This window comes from Homalodisca vitripennis, chromosome 5 (assembly GCF_021130785.1).
Source record: "Homalodisca vitripennis isolate AUS2020 chromosome 5, UT_GWSS_2.1, whole genome shotgun sequence".
NCBI lineage: Eukaryota > Metazoa > Arthropoda > Insecta > Hemiptera > Cicadellidae > Homalodisca > Homalodisca vitripennis.
Genome location: NC_060211.1, coordinates 129,628,355 through 129,649,305, shown reverse-complemented (window position 1 = coordinate 129,649,305; position 20,951 = coordinate 129,628,355). Strand labels below are relative to the sequence as shown.

The following is a 20,951-nucleotide window of genomic DNA, read 5'->3' as shown; positions in this document are numbered from 1 at the left end:
ATAGACAAATCTTTTGTTTACCATGTCAATGAATGATATGCATAATATTTTTAAACTTCAAACTAAAGTATAAATCACTTAAAGCCTTATTAGGTCACTGATAGTCGTAAAATCTGAACGCTGTTGACGTTATTGGATAATTTTATCAATTGACATCGATTCCTAGTATCCTGCAAATTCTCCTACTATATCAATCATCTCTTTAGCCGTGAGAGGAGATGGTAATTAAGATAATGACAGTATCGATAAGATAATTAAATCGGTGAAGTATTTACGGTTTATCAACCAATCATGTTGCAGTGTCTAAAAAGAGAACACTCATATCTTATCTTAAAATCCTTTCACATTTAATAAATAACTTGTTAAGGTAGTTTAGGCATTCTTTGAAGTATACGTTTAAATACAAGTGCCTACATCTAATACCGTGGTTCCTCAAAGATTAGAATGAAACTTTTAATCTTATCTTTTTGCCTGTTACTGGTGAATTTATGTAAGTTTTTCTTCTTTACACTACAACTGAATCTTTTTAAGTAAACATACAATCTCAGAATATACGTTTTGTCTAACGACAAAGATAAATATACTTATTATACAGGTAGCATAAGATTATAGGACATTTTAAACAGAGTTTCAATTATCACACCTGATACTATCTAGTTATAAGTTTCTTTTTGTTCTTGAATTCTCGTGCGAACAGAGAAACAGATATTCAGTAATAAAACGGTTGCTAATTGCTAATGCGTAGTCAGTAATATAGAAGTTACCGTATTCATTTATTAGATTTTTAATAAAATTTTTATAAAGTATTTCCACATACACTGAATCATTAATGCAATTATAAATGACAAATAAATAATTAACAATACTACATTTTACAGGTTTGGCAAGTGGGTTTTAGAATGGGAAACCGTCTCATGTTACCCACGGTGGTAACCATAATAATCAGAAAACCAGTCTTGGGATATACAATGGTAAAAAAACAACTATAGCAAAATTCCCTTTCATGGTAAGTTCAGTATTTTGTAAGGGTTTCCTATTATCAATATTAAAACGTTTTTTACCTAGCACAAAAATATATTTTCAAATATTTAGTTTAGTATTAAAATGTAAGTTAACACACTGACTGCGGTGGACGCACATTAATAATATAGTCCAAATTTCTTAATTTGCACATAGGTTCCGAGGCAATACTATGGCAATTTTTTTAGTTTCTTACTCTTAACCTAGTAAAAAATTAGTAAACAAATATATTTACTATATTGCTGTCCTGAAGTCAGTATATATATTATTAGTAGTGTCACAGTGAGTGTGTTAAAATTTATAATTGAGTGCTTCCTTATCGAAGAAATATACACAAATAACCATAAAAAACCTAAATGGGTGACTGGGATTAAAAGAATTTCTGTCTATTATTCTATATTCTTCTATTATTCTGTATATTACAAATACTATTAGGTCGATGGCGGTGCGTGACACTCCATAGGATCTTTCTAAACATTAGCAAATACACACATATATATATATATATATATATATATGTGTGTGTGTGTGTGTGTGTGTGTGTGTGTGTGTGTGTGTGTGTGTGTGTGTGTGTGTGTGTGTGTGTGTGTGTGTGTGTGTGTGTGTGTGTGTGTGTGTGTGTGTGTGTGTGTGTGTATTTACACTGATCAAATAGGTAACTATGATGGCAATTAGAAAATATCAGATTAACAAATATGTAAACAAGTTAGGTACTGGCTTACAAGATTTAACATGTGATATATTATCAAATATTAATTATTCCTAGAGTAAAAGGAAAAAAATAAAACAATGAAAGTCAATGGTGAAAGTTGGTGACAATTTCAGCGCACTCTTGCTCCCAACCTTTATTATCTAAACACTGCAATAAAACCTAACGCAATAACAAAAATGTTAATGCATTTTGAGGCAATATCCTAGATTAAAGATCATCTGCTCACTTAAAATTGTGCTTGAAACTCCATTTCTACATGGCATGAATAAAGTATATGATTTTGCTGAGCGTCATTGAAACCTAATACTTAGTAAGGTTGATACAATTTTCGTTTGCCTGTCGAGAGGATTTAAAACGTATTTTTTGTCTATATGTCTTTATGTCTATCGTATCGTAATAACATCTCGAGAATAACATTTACCTGAAGGATAATATTTTATTCAAGCATTAAATGTATAAAAAGAGCTATTCCTTATTAAAAATAGTAATCTATTAAGTTTTTAAACATACCCATTACACATAGTTACAAATTTTTGTTTTGTATTATGTTGAATCTATTACCTCTTGGGTATTTTTTATTGTAAATTTTGATCGTTGCAGGTTTCAATATTAGTCAAAACTGTGTTCGTTGGTGCTGGAGTGATTTTAAATTCTAACAGGATATTGACTACTGGCTTCAACGTTAACTGGTAAGGCATAGCTAGATTGAAGTGAATGTATTTTATAGGCAGTAATTCATGTCAACACATAAATAATTTAAATATTAAAGTGGAAGCTAATTAATAATCTTGAGGAGATCTTCTCTGTCTTTAATAGAAAGCTAGTTGACACAGTATCTTTAAAGTAAACTAAATTTTATTAATAAAATATCTCCTAAACCAATAGTAGGCATACATTGGAGAGATTTTATGGACTTGGTACCTTTTACACAAATTATTAAGTTACATTTTAAATTGTACAAATCTTTTACTTATTCGATGTTTTTTTATATTTGGTTGTAGAATCTTGGTTAAAGTTGAAGTTAATTAATAATCTTGAGGAGATCTTCTCTGTCTTTAATAGAAAGCTAGTTGACACAGTATCTTTAAAGTAAACTAAATTTTATTGAATAAAATATCTCCTAAACCAATAGTAGGCATACATTGGAGAGATTTTATGGACTTAGTACCTTTTACACAAATTATTAAGTTACATTTTAAATTGTACAAATGATTTACTTATTCGATGTTTTTTATATTTGGTTGTAGAATCTTGGTTAAAGTTCAAGTTAATTAATAATCTTGAGGAGATCTTCTCTGTCTTTAATAGAAAGCTAGTTGACACAGTATCTTTAAAGTAAAGTAAATTTTATTGAATAAAATATCTCCTAAACCAATAGTAGGCATACATTGGAGAGATTTTATGAACTTGGTACCTTTTACACAAATTAAGTTACATTTTAAATTGTACACATTTTTTACTTATTAGATGTTTTTTTATATTTGGTTGTAGAATCTTGGTTAAAAGTCTGCGTGGTATTCCTAAAATATAAGTTCTACCTGTTTGTATAATCCTCAACTGATTGACATTGGGCAGAAACAGAATCTCTGAAGTAGTCAACCCTAGTTTGCTTACATTGTATTATACCATAATCCATTCTGACTTTATGTTTGATATAAATTGGTCAATCTAGGTACATTCTATCACACAAACTTTTGTAGGAAACCCTTTATAAATTAACACTGTTAAACTTAAAGAGGAACCAATGAAATGATTGTACTACCAAAAAAAACAGTGTCATATGTCAAGCTAATTGGTTTTTGAAGGACGTGACTCAGGTTAATTAAAGTAAACTTCAAATTTTAACGTTAATCTGTAGAATCTTACCTAAGAAGAAATGAAACTGCTCTTCTTGAGCGCTAATTTTATCAGGGATTTATAAATTAAACCACATGGTCGATTTCAAATAGAAAGGACATTTTTATGAAACCGGATTCGATGTTATTTATACGATGGGCTCCTTACAAAATCTCTTAAGTCAAATTCTTTTTTTATTAATAAAAGCATATTGACTACTTACCAACTTTATTTACAAAACAAAAGATCTTTAAACAGTACTGAAAATTAAAATTATCTAACCATAACTAAACTAAAAATAAAAGTAACGACTTGGTTATTAATTGAAATAAAAAAAACTCCATAAATAGGTACAATTTAGATTTGTCAGAAACTACCCGTACATATAAAAAGACTAAAAGAGGTCATGATAAACTTACACTATTAAATATCAATTTTTTTATTTACTATTTGATATAGAAGGTTTCAAGAGACGTGTACACTTGGATTTGGTTCTACATTGGAAGTTCGAGTTTATATAATTATCTTACTCAACCTTTCTTGTCCATTTCCCAATTGCTTAAGTAACTATAGTTGCCATAGTTTGCCTTATATAATTAGTTAGAGCACTGATCCTTTAACAGCCCTGCCTGCAAGTAAGGTTAAGTTGGGCATCGGTTACACAATAGTCACAGGCGGTACTTCATGTAGAACTGATTTACTCTTCAAAAAAGTAAGTTTTACTCAAATTTTGTTCATTGTAAATTTTTCTCCTAGCAAAGCCACAAGGTCTTGGGGAACAAAGGTAATACATGGAAATCGTGCAAGAGACATATTCACCTTTAAAATGTTTTATAAAAAAGAAAATCACCAAAAAGTGTTTTTATTTGTAAGCTTTAATAGAAAAGTGTCTAGTAATTTTTAATCATCACTATTTTAAAACTCGGTAGAGTTTGGTATGTCAAATACATAGATACGTGATAAATAAAGGCGTATTATTAAACATTTTTAGGTAATTTAATGTGTATATTTCAAACGAAAACAGCTATAAATATTGAAAAAACCTTAACACTAAAAAGAGTTTTTTTTTTTTTCACCTATTCCTATCGATAACCGTTACAAAGAGTTCACTTTTTAAAGCATTTTAAGTAATAAGTAACCAATAAAATCACCTAATTATTTTTAGGGTACAACAAGGGGATCTGTCATTCCGGGTGGGAAGTACCAAATGTGAAAAGGGCGGCCAGCTCTTCACTGCAGACAAGGTTTTAACAAACGTGAACTACACTGGTACCTGGGTCTACGATATCCCAGTCGTCAAGCTAAACAAGCCTATCAAGTTTGGCAAGCACGTCAAGCCCATTAAGCTTGGAACTAAAAGTCTCAAACCGACGACTAAAGTTGCGATAGCGGGATGGGGACCAGCGTCACAAGTGAGTGGTACTGTATTGCAATGATTTAAAAATATATAACAGAATAAAAAGTTTATGTAGATTAGCTGCGTATGCATATGTTTTAGATATTTCTTCATATCAAAGTCCCGAAACTGATCACTTGGTTTAAAAGCAAATTCCCCAAAGTTTGCATCGTACGCTTTTCGGTTGGCACTTCGTTGTTACCTCGTTCGCTCATTTGCTGGTTTGCACTTGCAAATAAAACCTTAGCTTTAGCACAGAAAATCTGTACAGATGAAGATGTTGAAAAACAAAACTTACGTCACTACCCGTAAAAAAAACTTATGATGCTGTAGAGAGATATATTTTGGGATATTATTTATTATATCTTGGGATATCTTGGGATATTATCACAGGCTTGGAATATATTCTTTTCTATATGTGTCTCCTCACGACGATTCGAGAATAAAGTGACATGTAGACTTGAAATGAAGTTTCATTCCCGTATAGCGATACTTAATACAATCATTGCATAGGATTTTACTAAGCTTCAGCAAAAAGTATACATTTCTACTATGGGTAACTATAATTGTAACCAGTAACTCGTAGAATAAACAAAATTTTAAACATATGCATGATATTTTAATGTGTGACCCAGTATCACATGAATTTTAGCCATCAAAACACAAACTCTTAAGTTATCATCACATGGTGGCATAGTGTGAAGACTTCTTTTGTGAAAATTTTGCAACAAATTTCATTTTTCGTAGACAACAATGAGTTCTGTGATATATCTTGTTTATCCATAGGATTTGGCTTAGCATCATTGAATCCCATTACTACGTAGGGTTGAAAAGTTTCTCATGTGTTTACCGGGGAATTTTGAAAGTTGTTTCTGTGTTTTCTTCTGTCTGCAATTCGTCTCATGAAGAAAATAAGCTATATTTTAAATATTGCACGTAGCCTGTAGGCGTCACGTGGTGAAGAGTACTCTTTTGTAGAAGTGCTCATAAGTCCTATGATAAAAAACATGCAATCTAAAACTTCATAAATAAAACTTCACTTATGCTGGCAGCACAATAAAAATATTTCAAGATATACCCAATAATAACGTAATTCAAACTTAAAAAAGGTAACAATGAAACTCCCTCATTCTACTATATATTTTTTTTCTATACAATGAATAGGTACAAACAAGGATAGAAACACTTATTGTAGTATGTTAAATTAGTAAAATTTATAGTTTTAGCAGTAAAAATAGAATAACACAATAATGCTTTCAGTCCGAATTCATGTCACCCACCTTGCTGGCAGCTAAAGTGACAGTGTACGACTGGAATAAATGTGAAGAAACGTACTCCTCCGAACTGACACAGAGACTAATGTGTACATACGACACGAATGTTGGTCCTTGTGCTGTAAGTATGGATTTTACATTAACGTGGATATGGTAATAAGGAAAAGTGATATAGTAGATATGTTCTTCAAAATCGAGTAGGCCTACTGATCATAATCGTCGCATACGATATTTTAAGTAATTTCTCTTTTAATTAATACAGTCCATAGAATCCATTATTATAGAACATAGTTTCATTATTTCTGCAAAATGTGTATTTAATATGTTTTGGCTGTTAAAAGATTACTATAATTATTTATTAAAATTTTTTAACTATAATTATTTATTAAAATTTTTTATATGGTTAAATAATTTATTTTTTGTAATATGGAAAAATAATATAGTAGATGTGTTGTTCAACATCGCGAACTGATCATAATAATCGCAATACGGTAATTTAAGTAATTTATCTATATATGATTATAAAACCTAGTTCCATTATATCTGCAAAAATGTGTATTTATTAGTACTATAATTATTTGTTGTATTTTTTTACTATTTTGTGATAGTTTTATTGTTCGTTAAGAGTCTAAAACAAGTTGAGGAAACAAAAGTTTACTGGACTTTTATATTACTGAAATAAATATATTTTACTCACAATTTTTTTTTTAGTCACTATTATTATTTTTCTCTATTTCTTCTAAATTATTGCAATTTATTTTAATTGTATATGCGTTCACACCAGTAATGATAAATTGTTGTTAAAAAGTTAAGCAGAACTATTATTTTTTTAGCTTTACTTAATGATTGTGGATGATTTAAAAGATTACCACTATTTCAGACATTTCATACGTAAAAAAGTAAAGTAAAAAAGTCTTCTTTTATCGGGTGAAGTTAGGGCAAAGAATCCCTCTCTAATACTTAACTTGGGGACCAACAGCTAATAACGTATGTATTGAAAGTAATTCGCCGTTTTAGAACAGGCATCTACTCTATTTTGAAAAGAAAACTAAAAGTAAAAAAGTAAAGAATGTCTTATTTTACCAGGCGAAGTTAGGGCTAAGAAGCCCTCTCTAACACTTAACCTGGGGACCAACGGCTTAAAGGTGACTTCCGAACCACCACCAATGGCCGGGCAGGCGGGCCGCTTGCAAGGACAGGATCGCTCAGCGGTCACCTGTCCAAGCAGCAGCCACGCTCGGCGTTGCTTGATCTGGTTATCTTGCGATAACCGCCGTACCCACTACACTGCGCCACTGGCCAGTGATCAGTATAAGTTGAGTTAAAACTCTCAACTTATAAGAAATAAATAATTTATTTCAAATGCAATGTACATACTAAACTTGACAACTTATACCGTATATTTTAAGTTATAAAATCTAGATAAAAATTCCTTGAAATATTTAATTTTTGTAATTATTGCACAAATCAATTCTCTTATCATTTCAGATTTATTTTTGCAATATATACTTATTATTGTATTACTGCATTCCTAATGACGTTGATATTAGAAAATTTTTGCTCGTGTGCTTGCATATTTTCTACGTACTAAATTGAGGGAAGAATGTTATTAGACCATTTTCTTTAACTGTAAACAGTAACGCGGTCTACATTCTATATTTTCAATTTAAATTATCCAGTAGTAGGAGTATTTTCTTGATTCTTGAAAATTGTTCTTTATTTGTTTATATATTTGCGCCATTTAGCGTTTTATAATTTTTGAGACTTTCTTTTTAAGGTAATTTCTTAACGTTAAACGTGTTTTTTTAAGTATTTCAATGTAATTAATAAAGATAAATCCTAGAAATTATTCGACACGCCCTAAACTATCGTCATTGCTATTATGAAGGACAGCAGATCTAAAAGAGTATAATATAAATAGTTTATTACAACTTTGAAATAAATCTACTTTTAACTATAGCTTATACTATTTTAATACTGGTACCTATACACATAATGTCGTGTACAGTCTGATTTCGGAGATCCTCTGGTGTACAAGAATGCAGTGTACGGACTGTACGCCGGTGGTTACGACTGTCTCTCTTACCCTGCTGTGTACGTGAATGTACCTATATTCGTCGACTGGGTCAAAAATACCATTAAAGAGTAAATGTTGAGACTTACATACCTATTAAAACTCACCAGGTATTTAGGAAACGTGTTAGACTAGAATGGTTATTTTACCCAACCATATCTGCATCCCACTACTATCTCTCCTTCCCAAAATACAGAACCAGTTCAATATTTTAATTAAACCTATCCTAGATAGCAATGTGCCTAAATTTATAAGTCTAAAATATATTTTATAAAATAAACTGAATTTAGAATATTCAATTAAATGGTCAATCTCATGTACATAATCATTTACCATAGTTTACAGACAAAACCTTCTACTAAAAATATCAATCGCAGAAGTTTATACTCGCAGAATCAAAAAGCCCCCCGAAAAGCAACTGTGTGTCTTTTGAAATTTGCAGCACCTTTAAGGCAACATAAATTAACGCCTATTCACCGGACAGTTCCACCGCAAGTGGGCCCTTCTGTTGCCTTCATCAGTTGCCGTAGTGGTTGTTGAAACAGCTACGGATTGAGCGATTTTTTGTAATAAGTGGTATTGTAAATTTAACTCACCCATTTCGTATCTGTCGACGAAGTTGTAAGGAGCAAGCCGCCCTGAAGTCGACCATCTGTCGACCATGGATACTTTCAAGAGATAGCGACCACCGTTACCAGTCCATCTGCCGCTTACTCCTCCATCTTCTCGGTGACTGTAACAGTCCGGTCCGATGTCTAGAAATATAACTGGCGGTGTTCATATAGAATCCAGCGTATATGGATGCGCAGTGGTGGCCGTTAAAAAGAAGCTTAAGTTTATACAGCGTATCTCTTTGACGTAGAACAGGAATTTGGAGAACGAGCCCTATTTAACGTTGTCCCCGCATTTAAGGCAGTAAAATAATTCGCAAATGTGAAAAATTGTTTTTGTGTGCTGCGAGACTTTTGGCGTTTCATTATTTTAGGTAACACAAGGACTGACAATTCATCTTTTTTCTAAAATTTGTAACTGCCACTTTGGTAAGGAGAACATTTTGAGGTTGGGTATGTGCCATTGTGTTCTCCTAATATAAAGAATTTTATTGTTACAACTCGACATATGCTCTCAATTAATTCTACTGACTCCTTGTGGAACGCCATATTTGTTGAACAAATGTGTTTCAGGTATGTACCATTATTTAGTTTTACTTCATATAGTACATATTTTCGCAACCTAGTTACTTGTTACTGGTTAATATAAGTTACATCCGATGTTCGTGGATCTAAATTGTTGGCGGATTGATAACCTAATTGGCACGCGTATTAATTTTTTCTCTCAGAACTTTGTAGCTGGCAAACCTCGCTACCGAAGGAACATCTCGCGCGCCTTGTCCACGAGTTGTAGGTTGCTCTTCGAGCTAACTCTTGAGTTCAAGCTAAATTACTTAATCTTTTAGACTTCCAGTCTACTAATCTTTCCCTTTCCCTACTAAAGCTGCATTGTCGAGCCAAGAATGCTGACGCAAGCGTTTGTGAGACAAATTCATCGTAAAGGGAATTTATTTTTAAAAGTTTTAATAAGTATTATTTTGAAGGTACAATCCATAGAACATAACAATATTTAGGCTCATCACATGGTATATTTTTTAAGTTAATTAATACTCTATTTGCCAGCAACGTAGTAATACTTTATTGTATTTTACCAACTATAAGTGGTGCTTTAATTTTTATTTGCCAATATTAAATATGTATGTAAACTTCGAAATTTGAGTATTCATTGCTATGACCCAGCGGTATCCAACCCCATGTGTATTATCTATTCGGTACAGGTACTTATATGTAAAGTTTTGTTACATTATATCCAATACTTAATATTTGGCCAAGCACTGCATACTTAATTTTTGCTAAAATTTACAGTGAAAAATGTATTCTTCAGCAAAAATTTTAATTCTTATCTGTATAACCTTTGTCCTCAAAAGCGATTTCAGAAAACTTTGAAATTACATGTGCTCTTCCCATAAAGCTTACTCTATACTTACAAAACTATAATAGTAAATGAATTCAAATGGTAGGTATATTAACTAAACATATAGTTGTGCTGTCATAGCAATATGTTTAAACAGAACAGCATATTATATTTAAAATGCTCTTTAATTTCTAAGCCAAACCACAGGAGTAACAGGCACCACAATCGAACTCACCGTTGCTAATATAGAAATGAAGTTTTATAAAAATACCAAGTCTATTAGTTCAGTTCTTTTTCTTTGCATCGTAGAGTCAGACATAGAGGTAGAAAGACAGAACAATTTTCCAGCCTCTTCAGTGATATTTTATACAAATTTTGGATAGTTTAACGATGGCTACCTAAATGAAAACCTTTTTTTTGAAAAGTGCTCAATATAAAACATTTCCTAAATTATAGTATCCAATATGACATTTACATTTATAATTTTTAGTTATACTAATTAAAAGTTTACTACATAAGAGCAAAATGTTAATTTCCTAGCAATAATCGGTGGTAATTCATTATTTATATTTAAGGAATTTAAAAAAAAGGTAGGCAAAATTTAAAATTATCAAAAGAATTATTTCAAATTATTCTTTATTATCCATTCAATCTTATGGGTGTTAAAAACTAAATTTGAACATCTATATTCTAAGATGAAATTAAAATGGGACAAATTTGTATGAGTTTCTTCGAATTACCAGCAGATATAATTTTCACAGTTTGTAAATATACGAAACAATGAGAAGAGAAATCAGAAGAAATGTACGCGAAGGATAGACGTTGACAGTTCACAAGAGTATTAATTCGGTCTCCATAATATCGGTCAGTTTCATGACCGTAAATCTTATTTCTAATGATTTCCATCAAACAGTTTACTGAAATTATACCCACAAAATTCCAATACTACGAAGCGTTATTTTTAAAACTAAAATCTGAAATAGATCAAGAAATTAGAATATTATCCAATGACTATGTATATCAGGAGTGTTTCTAATGTTAATAAAAAATTGTGTTCCTCATATTCAATAAGAAATTGTGTGAAAATTCGAGAGTAAATACTAATATGTTGTACTCCAATATAAAGCAAGATGACCTGACTCATTTATCAACAACCAACAAAATCCAAAAAGATAAAGGATTTCAATTTTGAACTTAGATTGAACATGTGCCCAAGTGGTCCTGTCCGACCTCAATGTTTCTAAACTTCAATAAGAAATTCATTGTTCGAAGTTAACTAATTCAATTACACAGTATATGATAATAATTATTCTCGATACCACGTCTCTTTTTAGTCGATTCCCATACCAACATTGTCAATGCACTTTATTAAAAAGTAATTAATGAAATCATCACAAATGTTTCAAATAAGTTTTAATAGCGGAAATATTGTGTTTATATAACTTGGTCTACATGCTGTACATAAAAATGAGCGACTTGCCATCTTTTGAGTTCCAAAGTCTAAAATATATTTTTATGCCGATAACAATTAGATGGAATATATATTCCAGAGTTTTTATTCAAAGGAGAAATCTCTAGCGTATCATAACTTCAAACAGTAACGCCAATAATATTATGTACCTTTTGCTATAGATTACATCAATGACATACTAAAACCAATTTACTCTTTACTGGATATTACGTTAACATTGCTTTGCTATCCAATAAAAATAAAAATTGTTTAGTATCTGTACGTAACGTTCTCGATATTGCGTTTGTTTAATGTTGTAGCACAGAATATTTAAGGTAGTTGAAGGAAAAAAGAGGGACGGGAAATAACGTAACTCAATTAAGCTATTCCCTCAATCACAATAATATGAGGAGAGGGCCACAATAATACTGCCCTACCTGGTCTGAGTAGTACTGTAGTATTGATGTCCTTTGAGCTATGTATTACAAATCATGGGATCTTATTCGTATCGAATCGGACTAAAGTATTTCTTCTTATTCACCATCAGTTGAGTCCAATGCCACTCTCTAAGATATAATTTATGATAAACTAATTACTTACGAAGAAATTTGGTGCGAAACCGAAAGAAAATGCTAATATATAAATACAAAATGAGGGCCTGATTTAAAAATGGCCAGAAGAGCTATAAGAGATTGGCCTTTCAATTTTGTACACCATGTGCTCTTGAGAAGCAATAATGAAAAATTTTCAACTCCAACCTCCAACCTGATTTATTTCTACATGATTCCGATATCAATACTATCAAAATAATTTATGTAAAAATAATGAAAAATGTATGAATGCTCCAAATACTTAAAAAAAACGATGTCAATTGAAGAAACCTAGAGATATGACAGCAAGGAAGTGCACGATAAACGTAAATAAACTTTAAAAGTATAATAATACATGTAGATGTCAAAATACTGGGTTCATATTATTTATTGTTATGGTTTATGAGAATGTCAGTAATATTGTATTATTTCAAATATGCATTAATTTGAATACCCGATGAATATCATGGAAAAGGGTCAGAACTCTTGTGATATGTTTATAGTCTATTCTCCGCGTATATTTCTTTTGACTTCATTTCTCGTCGTTTGTGAATCTTACAAGTTATCGAGACTCTAATTTTCATACCTAATTTATGGCAAAATACTTGCCACAAATGTATAACTCTAAACATCTTAAGTTAACAAATTTTAAGAAGTTTGCAATTATATGTTTTATTATGCAGAGGTAAGTTTTAAATAATAATCAACATTTACATATATACATTCTGAATCACCGGAGATTATTGTTAAGTAGGCATGCAATACATTACTTCTGCAGAAATGATTAAAGTGTTTCTTGTAAAATTAATATTTAAAATCGTAATACTATTTACTACGACTGTTTTAGCAACAGCTTTCTGTTTGTTTTTGTTTTTCGGCATTAACATGTAAAAATGTATAAAGTTTCAGTTTATATGATGTAAATATTGTTTACTATAAAAAATAGTTACAAGTATATTATGATTGTTAATAATTTATCAATCCCCATGTCCGAATATCAAAATAATCTCTCCTCCTTCACGTTTAACAGACAATGTTTAACGTATTCACATATGATTGAAAATAATAATATAGTCATTTAAACTTTTATTATTTATATTGGAAATTAAAAATGCAAATATAATTTATTCTCTTATCTTTGTATTAAATGCAAAATTATGGTTCATAGATAGCATGAAACTATACACAAATAAACTATTTACAACATATATTTGTTTATCAGTAAAAAAAAAGTGCATTAAGAATAGTGATTGCTGCACGTGGTGATTATTTAGTGTTTAATAAAATTTTTTGTTCAAGTAATCTTTTCACTGTAAGGAATAAATCACTGTATCCTAAACTTATTATAAACACGAAGGTTTTGAAAGGATTTTCGATGCTCATTGTAATACCCAGTCAACTGATTTGGACATTTTGCAAGCACACAACTCGAATATAAACATAAAAGTATATTTTTTATTACAAATTATCATTGACAAATAATCTTAAGTCAACTTAAATACATTTACCTAAATTAATTCAAGTAGTTTATTTGTAATTGACAATAAAATTGCAAAACAAACGTCAGAAACCTACTGTAAAACTAGGCAATATTTTTGACAGCTGATCAAGTCACAGAATGCAACGTGCCCCGCAGTGTCTCAGTATTTGGTATTCAATAAATAAATATCAGCTGTGATGCGAAAAGTACTATGTAAGTTTAATTATACATGGCAGCAATGATGAACACATACTAATTAATTTACCGGTTTACAGGTTTTACTTAATGGTTCTACAAAATTAAAAATTTACACCTATGTAACTTCTATAAGTTACAAGAAATTGTTTTTTACTTTATATTGTGGATCGTAGTGTATAGAAATTTGTTCACTTTTAATTCTGTTTTATTAATAGGTCTATTCTTTGTTGAAACTTGAAGCATTCTATTTAATATCTTATGGAACATGTGTCTACAATAATTATTTTATTATTATTAATGGTTACATAATGAATTTAGAAATTGCGTGCAAAGATGCGGTTAAGTCTTAGCAACTTTAATAAAACTGAGGAATGCTGCAGTAAAAGAATTACTTTAGTTTAAATAATAAATTTCATTAAATGTAGTTTTTGTTACTTTAATTGATTACAGAGACAAATCTTTTGTCTACCATGTCACTTAATGATACGTATAATATTTTTAAACTTCAAACTAAAGTAGAAATCATTTAAAGCCTTATAAGGTCACTGATAGTCGTAAAATCTGAACGTTGTTGAAGTTATTCAATAATTTTATGAATGGACATCCGTTCCTGGTATTCTGAAAATTCTCCTAATATATCAATCATCTCTTCATCCGTGAGATGAGATGGTAATTAAGATAATGCCATCGTTGAAGTATTTACGGTTTATCGACCAATCATGTTGCAGTGTCTAAAAAGAGAACACATATTTCTTATCTTAAAATCCTTTCAGATTTAATATAACTTGTTTAAGGTACTGTAGGCATTCATTGAAGTATACATTTAAATACAAGTGCCTACATCTTATACCGTGGTTCCGCAAAGATTAGAATGAAACTTTTAATCTTATATTTCTGCTTGTTAGTGGTGCATTTATGTAAGTACATAGTGTATGAATTAATAACTATTTATTGCCATTTTAAAACAGAGTTATTTATAGTAATTTAAATCTATAAGGAGGTTAACGGATCAACCCTGAGAAAGTTAGATATACTGCTTTTTTGGAGTAGAAAGTTGTCATCTTAAAACTTTCAATGTTATTGCATTAATATTAACTGAAGAAACAGAAACAATTATCCAATTGAACTTTTTGTTTCACCTCGTGAATCACATATTGGTCAAATCTAAAAAAATAAATAGTGATGTCTGTTATTCGCGAATTTGGTAATTATTTATCTGTTATCTTTGCTGAAATCACATGTTAGATATACGTTTCTAATAGATGTTATTTCTAGCACTATGTATTGCAGAAATGTTGTAAATGATTACGCTTCCTGTAATGTTTGTTGGAATGAGATTTATAGTAATATTATGGACAGCGTTTTATATCCAATCATCCATCATCTTGAGATTTAACGAAACATTATGAAAGTCATATGAAAGTATTATGAAATCTCGGAAAAGAAATTAAGTCTCATTAAAAATAATGTTACAGAATGTTTTAGCTGGGCTATATGTTGAAGAATTTATCTCAAATAAGAATGTTCCACAAAATATTACTTTTTCAATAGTGGAGAACTTACCACCTCATTCAAGGCATTCGTGTATATAATATATAGCCACCATTAAGAAAACTACCGTACTTTCTTTCTATTCGCTCATACCCACGATGATCGTCAATAATAAAACACGTTGAAAGTTAACAGGATAACAATCACTCTCGTGTAACAATTATTGAGACTAAATTATTATGTTACTAACAAGTAATTTGTCCCTTTATGAATAATAGACAAAAGCAAATATTGCCCAAGTGATTCAGCGTTCTATTCATAACTGTATGTTCATAGCGTCCAAAAACTCAAAATTGGACAATTTCATGTTTGACTTCACAATGCTTTCCATTTGGATTACCAAGCGTCATAACTATGCCAGATTTTACAATAATTGGAATTTTTCGTCATAATACTACAACTGAATCTTTTTAAGTAAACATAGAAACTCAGAATATACGTTTGGTCTAAAGACAAAGATAAATCTATATATTATAAAGGTAGCATAAGATTATAGGATAAGTTAAACAAAGTTTCAATTATTACACCTGAGACTGTCTACCAAGTTGGAAAAAAAATGTTACTATGACATTTGAATTTTAATCAAGGAACTAAAATTTTAAATTACAAAACAAGTTTATACAATAAAATACACACACAACCATTAATTTTATTTTAGCATTTGAGCAAATTTTAATTTGCCTTTGTGCCACGTTTTTGCTTTATGAAATATGAAGAATTTCAAAAATACTTCCTTAATAAATTAGTCTCCTTGATTCTCCGATCTCAATCCCATTATTTTTGTTTAATCAAGGAATTATCAAAAATGTCTCCCCAATTTTCTCGCTAAAATCCAGTAGCGAGTCACAAAAAATGTTTTCACTCAAGAAAAGATCCTGTAGATGTCAGCTAAAGGTTGGTTGTTTGACTAGCGTTTTATACCTCAAGGGATGGCCACTTTACTTACTAGATATGAAGTTATTTAAGTTTTCTTTGTAATAAATTAAATTTCAACAACATTTACAATTCATGTGTTCAATATAATTTAGAATAACCGTCATTAAAGAGTTAACAAAAAGTCTGGAGTCTCCTGTTAATATTGAAACGGCTCACACTAAAAAAAACTAAACTCTGCACAACTTTATGTTGTATTATGTCTTTCATTGTATCTTTAAAAAGTACTGGTTACAAAATACGTTTAATTGACATTTTTACCGAATTTACAATTTTTACCAGGAACCTTAAAATGAGGGGTCACTCCATGGGGCTTGTCATTTGAAATTCCTAAGTTGCCTGCAAAATCCCTCATTTTGGGTTTTTGAACGAGGTACTAATGCCGAAAACGTACTTCATACCATGACATAAAGGTGTGCAGGATTACGTTTTTGTAATGTGAGTCAATGTAATATTAACCGGGGAACTCCAGACTTGTTACTAAACCTGTATATTAATAACAGCAATCTGGGTCCTCGGATTTATACAATGTTTATTCTTATTTGTGTCTTGTACCATTTAGATCAGTAAATTAACTTTCAGTGAAATTGAAGTAGATTATTTGTTTAATTTCAGACAGAAGCATATGACGTTACCACAGTGGCTAAACCTCACCGCGTCCACAATAAGCGCACTGTATTCCTGACTATATTGCACCAGACTGTACTGTATATTAGAGTGTAACTGCATTGCATGACACATTGAATACTTAAAGCGGCTCGGCAGTATAAATGCAATTCAAGCGGGGATTGAATCGTTCTACATATCGTAGTTGAGTCCGTACAGCCCATAACACAAACTGGCATATGTCCATCAAAAATATAGATAATCCTCGGGTTTACCTGAAGAGGCTGAGGTGTTTCTATGTAAAAAGCGTCCGTATGGATACAGTGGGATTTGAATAAAGTAATTCGTTTTACGAGTATATTAGGTTTATTTGTATTTACTAGCCACCATTCTCAGCACAAGTTTGTAGGCTAGATCCATGTAAACATTTTTTGGAAACCAAATCTTTGGTTGTAAAATTTCTGGAAGTTAGATACTTAAAATTCAAACTTTCAGATGTCTGATTACTGGAAGCAAGCCACGCCCTTTGTAAGCTAGATCCCTTAAATTCAGATTATTGGAAGGTACTTCAGAAGGTTTGAGATTTGAAGTATTAAGGTTTATCTACGTTCAGCATACTCCAACATACGCCTGTGTGCTGTTTTCAGTCGATATGGAGACTAGTAAAATCAGGTAGGGCCATGAGATTAAGATTTGTGACCCCGGCTATGCCCAACACGAAATGAGTTATAAAAGGTACTGAGAAATATAGAGGCAGACTAATGCAACATTGGTTCGGAGCACAAATAGAAGCTTGTTTAGCTTGTATAATCATTAGATTACCAATTATAAAACCTGTATTAATATTTATTAACCTTTAAAATTAAAATTTTGATTTGACGCTCAATGACGCCTTTCACATTGCAAATAATTAAGAAGAGGAAAAACAGAATGAAATCTCCCTAGCTTACGGGTACTCCTAGATTCGATAACACGATACTGATACTACTGATTACCGTAAAATTACAATAGAAACAGATGTTCCAACTCAATTATTAGATTTAAAACTGAGGGGAACATAATTTAAAAAATCAAATCATATAACAATGAGAGAGTTAATCTTGGAATGTGTAAATGTGTTAATACGCTATCACTAAAAAGTTACTTTTTTGTAATGATTATCCTTGTGCTGCGAAATCTAATTTTACTATTAGTTAAAACTGAAGTTTATAGTCACATACACTTATCAATATCCACCTATGAATCACTCAACATTAACAAACGAGTTTATTGCAAAAGATTAAATATAATTAGTAAAGTAATAAAATTTGAGAATTATCATTAAAGAAACATTGTTCTTTTGAAACCAATTATATCAAAACTTTCTCCGTTGATCTGTTATGCGAAGTTCGTAAAGAAAGCTATATTTCACATAGTAAATAATGTGATATTACATGAATAATATCCACATCAATCCTAATATTGAAGTATTTTCCAAGTATTTAAAATATTGGTTCCTACCTTATTTCGATATTTAGACCTATTATATAATACAGTTTATTCTACACTAGGAAGTTGTTTATAGATACGATAAAACATCTTAAACAAAGTATTTTCCAAGTATGTAAAATATTGGTTCCTACCTTATTTCGATATTTAGACCTATTATATAATACAGTTTATTCTACACTAGGCAGTTGTTTATGGATACGATAAAACATCTTAAACAAAGTACATGATTCTAAAAAGTAAACTGGAATTGAATTAAAGAAGACTATTGATATTCACAAAGAGTTTTGTACTTATTTTTGTTATTATTAATTCACAAAGTTATTTTTCATTCATTAAATTATAGTGAAGAGATTTCCGTTATCCCATTACAAACCAACTGTTGCCTCTATGCGGCTGTTACAGTAGTACGATCTGAAGCTGAAAACATCTGGCGCTGAACTTGGTAAAAGTTTGAAAGTAGCTGGGAAAGGAGTAATATAACCCAGTTTCTATAAATTTTTACGATATCATTTGGTTTTATTGTTATTTGGATTTTATATGACAACTTTGTAATGTTGCTTTTACAGTGTTTATTGTGTGTGAGAAAACTGATGATTCGTTTTTATGACATCACAGGTTGTACTTTTTAATACAGTAAACGTCTACTTTGCCCATTAGTTATCTGACTCTGATATCCAAATTAGCTTGGTTTATTTATAACTAAATTACTTATCTTAACAGTCGTTATTAACAATCTTGTCTATGAAATCGGATACGATTTATATTAAATCATGTTAATCATGGATTTTATATTTAGCTATTATATATATAATGTATATATATATATATAAAATATATATGTATAATATATATAATATATATATGTATAATATATATATAATATATATATGTATAATATATATATAATATATATATATACATTATTATATATATATATATATATATAATATATACACTATTGTTATTATTATTATTATTATTTTAGAAATATTCAATATGAAGAGAAGTTCTGTTTGTATATCATAACGAAAGTGCTTCTCCGTGTGCTTAATCAAATGCTCAGCTACAATTGCACACAGGAAAGCAACTTTTGGTATTGGTAATAAAATATACAATTCAAAGAGCTTCTTTGAGAGCTCCCTGCCTTATATTACCTTTCGATAAGATATAGATTTTCTTTCGATACTCTTAAGGTCCAAAACAATAAAGATGAAATAAAAACAATACAAATAGTGTATTATTGTTTGATGTTAATTTATAACAATGTGTAAGCAAATCACAACAATTTCAAGATATGCAAGAAGAAAGTATAAGGAATTTGGAATGTACGTTATATATAAAAAAGGTTTGTTTCCAAAAGGGATGTCGATATTGGTTTACAGAATTATCTACAAAAATATACAACTTAACTGAGATTAAAATACTCTAAACAATATTAGAGACCTCATTAGAATTTCTCAAAGTTATATCATAATATTTACAATTTACGTCAATGGTTTCTTATCAATTAGCATTTTAGATGCTAATACGCCATGAGAAAGTTAAACATTGATCAAAGTACATCAATATCTTTCGTATATCAATATTAAGTACAGAAAATGTTGATTGTAGTTCGGTCGCTTCCTCTAGGTATAGCTAACTCACCCTAACTTCCTAGGCACCAGAGGTTTGTCATCAGATTGGTGATGTCATTCAATGTTCAAATATTTCAGTTACAAAATGTAATTAACACTTAGTACTAAACTAATACTACACTTCTATCTCACCTGTAGTATGAAATCCTTATCCTCTTGAATCTTAGCTTAAGTAATATATCAGATCTTAAATCCTTGAGGATGCGTCAAATGCAGTATCATCAAGAGTGAGAATGGAAATGACGAATATGCTCAGGAGACTGGGATAAGGGGTTCGGTGCCCTATATAAAAGAAAAGAAATAAATAAAAAGAAAGAAGGAAAGAAAATAAAGTAAAGGAGGAAAAAAATCTGAAGTAGCTAGTAAAGAGAATAAACAGTATAAGAAAGGTAGCATTATAAAGAAACAGGACGAGGTGGGTGCAAAGAAGCTGCTGATGAGTGAAGCGGTAAAAGAAGTTGGTCTTAAAAAACGTAGACTGTTAGGAAGGAACCGATTATAATGGTTTACCATGTAAGCTCAGAATTGGCTTAAGAAGAACATTAAAATAGATGTTAAAGAAGAACATACTGGGAAAGCATGTAAGTGAAACCTATAAATAAAACATAGAAAAACATCAAAGTAGCAGAATAAAGCACAAGTTGAATGTCAGCAAACGTAAGGAACACATTAATACATACTCTGCATTGAACGGCGGAGCTGTAGGGTATAAGTCAATGTACACTTAGCGAAATGTTTGAG

The 20,951-nt window shown here is 30.5% G+C and overlaps 2 protein-coding genes across 2 annotated transcripts in view; both read left to right on the top strand.

Moving 5' to 3' along the window:
* Positions 1 to 395: 395 nt before the first annotated feature.
* On the top strand, positions 396 to 8,390 carry LOC124363917 (trypsin-3-like). Its single transcript, XM_046819189.1, has 6 exons — positions 396 to 490; positions 879 to 1,006; positions 2,333 to 2,421; positions 4,734 to 4,980; positions 6,225 to 6,359; positions 8,247 to 8,390. The coding sequence occupies exons 2-6, from the start codon at positions 1,004 to 1,006 to the stop codon at positions 8,385 to 8,387; spliced, it is 615 nt and encodes a 204-aa protein (XP_046675145.1). The 5' UTR covers positions 396 to 490; positions 879 to 1,003; the 3' UTR covers positions 8,388 to 8,390.
* A 6,388-nt stretch (positions 8,391 to 14,778) lies between these two features.
* Positions 14,779 to 20,951, top strand: part of LOC124363916 (mite allergen Eur m 3-like) — a 44,445-nt gene continuing 38,272 nt past the window's right edge. Inside the window, exon 1 of the mRNA XM_046819187.1 lies at positions 14,779 to 14,912. Coding sequence (XP_046675143.1) covers positions 14,867 to 14,912 — 46 coding nt within the window. The 5' untranslated portion in view covers positions 14,779 to 14,866. The remainder of the gene's footprint in view (positions 14,913 to 20,951) is intronic.